This window comes from Perca fluviatilis, chromosome 20, assembly GCF_010015445.1.
Source record: "Perca fluviatilis chromosome 20, GENO_Pfluv_1.0, whole genome shotgun sequence".
Taxonomy (NCBI): Eukaryota; Metazoa; Chordata; class Actinopteri; order Perciformes; family Percidae; genus Perca; species Perca fluviatilis.
In genome coordinates this window covers 16,556,058-16,565,752 of record NC_053131.1, presented here as the reverse complement: position 1 = coordinate 16,565,752, position 9,695 = coordinate 16,556,058, and the positions used below count along the sequence as shown (strand labels likewise).

At 40.7% G+C, this 9,695-nt stretch overlaps 1 protein-coding gene across 4 annotated transcripts in view; it reads right to left on the bottom strand.

The window, feature by feature from the left end:
* Positions 1-9,560, bottom strand: part of kdm1a (lysine (K)-specific demethylase 1a) — a 14,149-nt gene extending 4,589 nt beyond the window's left edge. Inside the window, exons 1-17 of one of the 4 annotated variants that reach the window (XM_039786859.1) lie at positions 9,403-9,560; positions 8,538-8,589; positions 7,683-7,973; positions 7,169-7,337; positions 6,523-6,656; positions 6,339-6,417; positions 6,133-6,225; positions 5,764-5,870; positions 5,379-5,460; positions 5,025-5,119; positions 4,059-4,076; positions 3,614-3,756; positions 3,357-3,447; positions 2,931-3,065; positions 1,528-1,601; positions 556-667; positions 223-355 (exon numbers count right to left, since the gene is read on the bottom strand). In XM_039786859.1, the coding sequence (XP_039642793.1) occupies positions 223-355; positions 556-667; positions 1,528-1,601; positions 2,931-3,065; positions 3,357-3,447; positions 3,614-3,756; positions 4,059-4,076; positions 5,025-5,119; positions 5,379-5,460; positions 5,764-5,870; positions 6,133-6,225; positions 6,339-6,417; positions 6,523-6,656; positions 7,169-7,337; positions 7,683-7,973; positions 8,538-8,582 (1,801 nt within the window). In that variant the 5' untranslated portion in view covers positions 8,583-8,589; positions 9,403-9,560. The remainder of the gene's footprint in view (positions 1-222; positions 356-555; positions 668-1,527; positions 1,602-2,930; positions 3,066-3,356; positions 3,448-3,613; positions 3,757-4,058; positions 4,077-5,024; positions 5,120-5,378; positions 5,461-5,763; positions 5,871-6,132; positions 6,226-6,338; positions 6,418-6,522; positions 6,657-7,168; positions 7,338-7,682; positions 7,974-8,537; positions 8,590-9,402) is intronic. The other 3 variants (XM_039786860.1, XM_039786862.1, XM_039786863.1) reach the window with 3 other exon arrangements.
* Positions 9,561-9,695: the final 135 nt, after the last annotated feature.

Here is a 9,695-nt window from a genome sequence, read left to right as displayed (position 1 = left end):
CCTAAGCATTAGGAGCAATGGACAACCAAACATTCAGCGTCCTTGGGATTCAGTGTCTTGCTCAGGACACTTTGACATGTGCTGAGGGAAGCCTAGGATCGAACTGCTAATCTTGTGGTTGAGGCCTGACCCACTCTACCTCTGAGCCACAGCCACCCATGTACATCAATCACAAAATCCATAGTGGAACTTGTGCCCAAAAGTGGCAGAAGACAAACGTACCAGAGGCTGTGTATCGGACCTGCCGCACTGCTGTGTTTAGTTTGATGTCCAAGCCTTCAGCCAGGGCCACAGGAACACAAGAGTAACCATTCCTTACTGTCAGGTGGCTGCCAGTGAACTCAAAGTCATCATCCTGTGGATAAATTAATAACCTGTCACCCCAGTGGCACAATTAACTACCTACTGTCCTAAAACAGACTCAGCATCTCACAGTTAAATTAGCAATAACTTGTTACGCACATGGGACTGTAAGAGGCCTCAGGGTCTTCGCAATGGAAGACCATTGTTAGGACTACACAGTTATGACATTTCAAAATGGGTACATGTATATACCTGATCCCAATGCTTGAGAGAAAGGGTGGAGAGAGGCGTAGCGTTGGCAAACTCCAAGTTGGCAAAGTGCCAGTCGAGGATCTGCCGATCCCTGGATGACAGGTAAACATCACTGTGGGAAAGAAGGGAAGGAAAGAGACATGGTGATGTATACTGACAGCTATTCAGACATCGGAGGGACAGGTTTACTCATGCACAAGCTGAAAAAGCCTAACTCAAAACTGTCATTATACATATTTGAATACATAGCATTAACTGGAAACAAAAAAAATAGGCAAATTGCCACAGGCATACACAGGTAAACATCTGTGTGGGATGCAGGGCTCCAACATAAAAATGTTTTTTTTATTACCATTAAAGACTATTTTCACTGCCGTACATAAGCTAATATAGTAAGAGCTTCTGATTAGAACAATTAATATAAGAAGGCTAATGAACTGATCCAAACCAGACCAACAAGCTGCTGCTGCTGCTGCCTCTGTTCCAATTTATTCCTATTCAAATAAGTGCTTTATGTAGTTATCTATTAAACCGAACCAATCCCAACCCTTGGATGTTTTTGCCTTAGGGTGTCAAATATAGTTTGAATAAATAAAAGTTTTACTGGAAAAAAAAAAATAGAAACACGTTAAAGATGTAGGCTTGGGCATTTCTAATGAGAAAATAGAGCAAACAATTATATTATGTAGTAATTTGACTATTGTCCAGTAATGACATGTATCCCATGGATGTATATAGTTTTCATGCTCATAATAAATTGTGATTTAACCGTTACACAAAAGAATGTTAAGAAAAGATGGATGAACAAATAGAGACCAGCTCAATTTCATTCTGGCCACTACACCCTTATCCATCCCTACTGGTTAACACACAGTGAATTGTCACGGTGCACTTTAACTAATGTGATACCAAATAAAAGGAGGATTTTTTTTTTTTAGGAGATTATGCTGAAACTTCAGAAGTATTGGTTACCTGGGTGGATTTGCCTCCAGCTCCTGAAGCTTCTCCTCCAGCTTGACCTGCATCTCCACCAACTCGTCATACTCCTACACAGAGACCAGGTAGACAGCAAGGACATGTATAAACATCTACATTTCATCCATGTAGTATCGCTGCTAGAAAATGCTGATATAATGAGAATTTTTATTTTCAAGATTTTATGATCCTGAATATTTATCTCAATGAAATCTAATGAGCTAAAACTAATGAGAACATTAACTGAGATGCAAAACTGTTTTGTTACACTTTGAGCTGGTGAGGTATTTAACTGTGTGTGTGTGTGTGTGTGTGTGTGTGTGTGTGTGTGTGTGTGTGTGTGTGTGCGCCGCGCGCCCAGAGGGTTTCAGGTCATGCAGAAAGGACAAGCAGTTTTGACAGAATGGGCTGAGTCAACCTGTTCATCAGTTCACCACAATATAACCAACGACAGCAGCAGTGCAGAGTCCGGTAATACCTCCTACCACGCCAGGCCCCAGGACACAGCTACACTGAGTCAAGTCTAGAAAACTTTACGTCCTAATGAATGCTGGAAAATAGCCTAGCAAAAATATCCTGACACAGCCTTAAAATCTTGGTATATGGTGTAGTCATGCATGTCATGAACACACACGCACACAATCTTAAATGCTATTTCGGTCTTGCTGAAAGTGTGTGTGCAGACATAAAGACAGTCAGACTGTGATTCAAAGCCTTGAAGTGGTTTCTCAGACAGTGGATGGGTAGCAGACAAATTCAGTTTAGACACCAGCTGTGTTTAAACTAACTAAAACATCCTTTTAAATACACACCTAGCAATAGTGGAGGGGATTTATCTGAAGCAAAAATAAAACAGCAGCGCTCACTCTAATAATACATCCTACTGAGGCATTAAACCACTTAAACACAGCCTGTCTGGTTAACTTAAAGAGCATGACATTACAATTCTGTGAGGCATCCTGACCTAGTAGTCCATAAAATATCCCTCGTACAAGCTAGTACTTCTGCAGAATACTGCTACACATGATTTGATCTTCAGAACAAATACAATGTTTCTATTGTGGTGGTCGACCTTCAGACCTGCACATACACCTAATAATCAAAGAAAATCTAATATTGTTTCAAAGTAGTTCAAACTACAGCACCTGAAAACACACACTACGTAATGCCCACAACACAACAAACACAGTTGGAAATAGTTAGCTTTTAAACTTCACTGCCTTCACTAGAGTATTCTAAGTCCTAAAGGCTGATTTCAGCCTGGAAGTAATGAAAGCATCACATAAGAATCTGTTCTAGGCGACAACCAGTCTAGATAACTGCCCACAGCTTGTAAATATTTGTAACTTTCTTCTAGCTTTTTGATGATAACATTTCTCTTTCTTTTATCTGAAGCTCACTTTGCAGAGCGCTGTGAGGTCACGGTGCTTGCTCTTCACAAGGAACTCAGCTGTGATATCTCTTGGTGGTTTGACTTCGCTGGCCTCTTTATACTGCTGATGGAGCTCCTTCACCCGTTCCTTAGTGGTCACCATCTAAAAAAGGGAGAGGGAGGAAAAGAGAGGGAGGGGAAGCCGGAAGTCACGAGATGATGGTGGATGCAGATCAGCCGGAAATTGAAACCAGTAGCGTTCCAGTCGAAAGCCTGCTTTTCATACCATAACTTTTAGACTGCCATCAGATCTGTCAGCAATTCACTACAAATATGTGGTTTGCAAGTTAAGTCTTGTGTCACTGTGGGAGATTCTGGCACCACCAATGTGATGGCATTATAAAATGCGTTTGGGACTACTGCTGGTCCCCCAAAAAACTTGACGTGTGCTCACCTTGTTGAGAAGATCTCGGAGATCTTCCTGAGTCTTTACAATCTTCTTCCAGTGTTCTATCTGCTCATCTTTTACATGCTTCTCCTGAAGCCTACACACACACACACACACACACACACACACACACACACACACACACACACAATTAGAGTGTTTGTGTGTATCTGTATACATCTCTTTTTGGGGTACACACATGCAGAATACATCTGTCACCATCTCCTGTGTGTGAGCTCATGTAGTGTACACCATGTACTCACTGTATGACCACCTCCAGCGCCTGTCCCAGAGAAACAGGTTTGTTGTTCAGGAAGTTAAAGTCCAGCTGGTGACTGAGGAAGGAGGTGGCCTCCAGCAATCTGTTGAACTCCTGCTCCACCATCTCATCTTTTTCTTTTGGCACCTGGACGGACGGGGACACACACACACACGGACACACACGGACACACACGGACACACACAATGAATGACAGAAGTGATGCGATAGGAAAAAGCATGCTAAAGACAAAATAAGTATTATAACTGGCACAATATGCAGAACTTCACTAGAAAATGTATGATGCTTTGTTTTGATGTCATTTATGGATCCAACTTGTAACTCAGTCTACTTCTCTTACTGTGACATGAATTTAAGTCACTGATTCACTAATATAAGCAGAAGAAGCATAGGAAAGGAATGTATTACATAAATAAACCAATACATACACTGGTGCACCGTTCACCCTTGAGTAGTTCACCAAAAGATTAACATGGAAGCGGTTGAGAAGACAAGAGGGGAGAGAAAGAGAACATATTAAGTAAACACAACTTCAACCTCAAACCGATTTTCACAAAAGTAAAACACGTACATTTAATTTGCCTTTTCCTGCAGAGGAGGAAACCAGTTACACATGATGTGGATGCTTCAAGAGCCCTGCTGGCTAGTCTCTACTTCAATAGAAGTGCCCCGAACATGAACCTAAACATCCTACTACTGTTGCTGCCACATGACGGACAAAACAAAAATGAGAGGGGAAAACACTGTTTATTTCTAATTAAATGACATTAGGCTAGATCTGTTTTCTGTTCTGCTCTAAAAGGAACTGGAGCTGTTGCTGAGGACACGCAACAGTAAGCAGTTAAATGAATCCACCATCCATTGTGTTTTTTTGGCTCATGGAAAGCCAGATCCCTGCCTCAGGACAACAATAAACCCAAACACAGAGCATTTCTATGCCAAGAGGGAACTCTTGTGCACAAAATCTTCTGTCAAAGCAAGTCAACAACACCAGGTCTTAGTTTCAAAAATGTAACTTGGATGCACATGTCTAATGCAGCTGTAGCCAGAGGTTAGCTGTTTGATCATAGCTAAAAAATGTGAGGAGGACTGAAGCAGGTAGACAGTTTTCAGGCATCAGCTGGCTGGAGTAAATAACAAGCATGGCCCTGCTGCCATTAACCTCTTGCCACTGTTTAACAACTTCTTGGCTTTCAGAGTAAACCTGGGATTTATGCAAATGACAATCAACAGAAAATGAAAACTTTTTACAACTACTGTAAATATTGAACCACTCATAAGGTAACTCTGTATTCCACTTGTTTGTATAGGAACACCCCCAGGAGCTTGGCTATGGCAGGATATTGTACAAAAGGCAACTCTCTTTAATGATTAAGGAATGTCGTTATACTCACTGCCTGGCCATTGGCTTCATACAGTGGACACTTCTGTTTGATCTTGGCCAGCTCCATGTTAACCTGCTTGCTGATTACTGCCATGGGATTCCCTCCTGAACAAGCACAAACAATTGACAATGACATTAATTAATTAATTAATTAATTCCATAAACATGGACAATAACACCCTCTACAGGTAGATTTAAGTAACTGTAGAATATTAGCTGACTGTTAAAAGCAACTGCCTCAAAGCGTGAGTCTATGATGGTCTGTCATGAGAAGACACTAAAGGTTTATAGGATGCTTTGACTTGTCACTGTTTAAAAAAAATAAATTAAAAAAAATTAAAAAATAACTGGATCTGAATCTTACCCAGCCCTGTCACCACCATGGCTCCCAGATCAGCAACATAGTTGCCTTTTCTAAATGTGGCCACTCTGCCTCCAACACGGTCCTGCATGGAGAAAAAAAACATTTCTATTGTAATATGATACACTTATAAACCAATTATAAACTTTATTACAAAACACAAGGCAAGTAAAGGTCACTCAATTGGTTATCATCTAAACACTTTATACTGTATTACATAAAGTGTATAGAGGGTGGCACTAATCTCACTATGCTATCAATTATACAAATACAGTAAATGTTTTACACTCATAAAATGATTTATACCAATAGCTGGTTAAGAAAATGTGACCAAAAACACAAATATACCTGAAATAACAGATTGATAGAAACCCTGTTGATGACCTACCCTGGCCTCCAAAACTGTAACATCCATCCCGAAGCTCTGCAACTGCCTGGCTGCAGCTAGGCCAGACACACCTCCACCAATGACTATAACCTTCCCAGTCTTCTTGGCTGCAACAACAAGCAGAGAGTACATTACCTGGGTATCCTTACTACTGACCATTCCCAGGTCACTTTCTCTTAAAATGATTGTGTCTACAAGCAAGAATAGCTACTAAATCCCAACGTTAGCTAAACAGATTTAGTTTTTTGGGGTATAAATCCAAGATACTTTGCCTTCAGACCAAAGTGAATTGTAGAATACATAAATTGTACTAACATTTAGCTATTGGCTAGTGTTATTTTACCACTGCAATACATGAAGTGAACTTACTGGGCAAAGGCTTGACCCTCTTGTAAATGCCAAAGTTAATGAGACCATGCCTCTCTAAGTAGCTGTGTATTCTGTGGACCAGCACAGCATCACCTAAAAAGAGAATAAAAGCACACAAATCTCAACTTCTGTAGGACTACATTATTCTTGTAAAAATAAATAGAATTAAAATGTAGAAAAATAAAATATAGATAATGTTTATTCACTGTTGTATGGAGCTTCAAGCTGCTGTGCTGTGGCCTCAAAGGTCAGCTGGATTTTAGGGTTGTCCAGCCACAGTTGGAGCTGCACGAGGTTAAAATGAATTAAGACACACATGTAGGTTTAAAACTATGATCCCATAGTCCTTAGTTTTTTAACACAAAGTAATGTGTCTACACTGGCACTTACCGTACGGTTGCGGATATAGAGGAAGACCTTCTGAGTCTGCTGGGGACCGCTGATGATGTCAGGGAAGCAGGCGGCCTCCTGGGATGTCATACGGTCATGAGGAAGACGGCTCTGGAAAGCAGCTCCTTCTACGCCTAAAAATAAAACATATCCATCACTATTCTTTTTAAGATTATTTTTTGGGCCTTTCCGCCTTTATTTGATAGGACAGCTAGGTGAGAAAGGGGAGAGAGAGGGGGAAGACATACAAGAAATTGTCACAGGTCGGATTTGAACCCTGGACCTCTGCATCGAGGTATAAATCTCTCAGTATATGTGCACCTGCTCTACCCACTGATCCAACCCAGCCACATATATCACTATGCTATTAACAGCATTGAATTGTCATTTATGATCAATTCAAGAAAAAGGAAAAAAAAGAAAAGAAAAAAAAAAAAAGAGCATTTGTGTGCAATGAACTCTGAAATTTAATCAAACACAGGGTAACTGTGAAAGACACAGCCTTCACGTTAGTAGAGAAGAATCTCTGCATTCTGGCCTAAAGAAAAGATCAGGCTTTTTATTACACATTTTGAGTTTCTTTCCTCAACAAAAACATCAGATTCATTTCACTGCTTTGATATGATTAATCAAGTTTCAGACTCACCAGATGGCTCCTCTGGTTCACTGTCATTCTCTTCTTCTGGTGGTGGAGGTGGTGGAGGGATGACCTGCTTCCTCTCTTTCTCTGCCTTGGCATTCCTCTCCTCCTCAGAGTAATATTCGTCTTCCGACAGATTAGCCAGGCTCTCGTCCATCTCGCGGTACTCCACCTGCAACGGTAGGCACAATAAAAGCATCATTAAAACCAGCGTTGCCATCAATTGGTCGGTGTGCTCCCATGTTACAAGTGCCAAAACCTTTCTGGGAATAAGAATAAAATATCATAAACATCATGCTGCAAAAACGATGAGAAATTACCTCCGTTTGCTAAATTTAGATTGAGAGCAATATTACACCTAAGGTTTTAATGATGATACATGTATTGATCCGTTAAAGCAAACAAATGGTCATGAAAAACTGTAAAAATCCTTTTCCATTTCAATTTTCACTCATCAAATCAGTTTTGGCAGAATCTTGTCCTCCCAAAGCGGGAGGAAGCACAACCCTAAAATATTTACTTTTGCTCGCTTGCGCCGACTTGTTCTGCGAACTTCAGCTGAGTCTTGGTCTGCCCCCCCTGGGCCTGCTTGGTGAGGCAAAGGAGCTCCTCCAGGTTCCCCACTAGGGGATGACCTCTCCTTTTTCTTTACATCCATAGGCCCTGCCGCTGAGGGCGATGGACCAGTCTGGGCATCACAAACCGGGGCCCTATCCCCTCCTGCTGCTCCCGCAGAAGATGAAGAGGAGGAAGATGAGCCAGCGTCTGACTTCTTGCTAGACAGCATTATGGAGGATGTTGGAGGCCTCTCCTGAACAAAGTGGGAACAGAAATTTGATGAAATTCGCCAAAATAAAACATACAACAGCCCAAGTTACAATGTAGGGGCAATGGTCGAAATTTGAATGTTCAAAATAGAATAATCAATGAAAAAAAGATTACAAAATATTCCTAAAAGAAAAGATGAAAATGATCAAGTGTGGGTTGTGCGGCAGCCAAACAATTTTTATTTATGTTTGTGCCCTTTGTGGCATTTCCAAATTTGTTTGAAATGTATAGCCTACAATAGTGCAAATGTAAAACCTACAAATTCCATGCCAAATGGTTATATCACTCACTTACTAGTGGTTTTCATACAAATTAGATCCAAGCAGAAAGATTCGTTTACAACCCCCTATGTCAACTGGTTACTTTGCTTTTGGGGGCAGTGAATGCACCTGCAACAAAAGGCTAACGTCCACCAAACAATGTCGGCCTTTGGGAGATGCTCCACCCAAAAATGTCACATCTGCTTCGCTGGATGATTTAAGTAACGTTAGCTAACTGGGCATGAATGTCATGGTTTATGAAATGAGGACTCCATGGTTATAGTAACCTTTTCTTGTTTTACCCATTTCTCCGTGCACCTGGTAATATCCATTCAAACACTAAGAAATGAAGACAGAACCAGAAATAGAGTTACGAACAGGACCAACTGGACAAAACATGTTGGCCTTTCACATTACATCCATTAAGATTTAGCTAAACATTTTTGAAAACCTATTATGTGTATATATATATATATACATATACATATATATACACACACACACACACACGGGAATCAGATAAAATGTGTTTCGCCGTAGCTCAGTGGTTTATCAGGATTGGTCAAGTGAGAATAACCACTCGAGAAAACCTGAAAGAGCTAAACGCGTGAACCCTGGTATTCATTTGATTAATTCATTTAAACAGAGGACAGCCGTTCGTCAGACACAATTGTTGTATCAAGACTGTTAGTAGTTCCTAGATTGCCATCTGGATCAAATGTGACTTTTGTTAGCTAGCAAGCTGCAAAGCTAGCAGCAGAATGGTAACGTTAGCTATGGCTATCCACGTTAGCTTGCGTTAGCTAACGGTGGCTTTGTTTGACAGCGACTTGCATATAGCACAGATAAATATAATATTATATTCACTTAATATGACTGCAACAAAGCGGTACTACACACATTGTTTGGATCGCTTCTAAATGAAATTTCTTCTGAATTTACATTACGAGACCATGCTATGTTAGCTAACGCCGCTAACAATGAGACCTGTAGCACCAACATTGGCACAGTAGCAGGTGCACCGGCTTCGCTTCCAAAAGGAATCTGCATTTCTAAACTGACCGAATGTTAGGCAGACTTCCCTACACCAGGGAGCATGTTTTATTTTTTTTTAATAAAGGCGAGCATAAATACAGAAAATATTAATATTACCTCTAAATCCTCCGAAGATGTCAACACAAAGACGGCACAGTAGCAGGTCTCCTTTCAATGAACTCTGATGTGATTGGTGGATCGAAAACGTTACCCTGTACCACTCGGCGAAACGATTGGTCAGAATTATTGTCAATCAAAAAGTAGGCGGGGATTTAATACTCAAAGCTACTGCAATGGATCTATATATTTTTTTAGTTTATCGGCTTTGTTTTTCACGATATAGAAGTAAAACAAATGGGTTTAAAGTTTCCCTTTTGTTGCTGGGGATCGGGATTGGGATTCAGCGTATC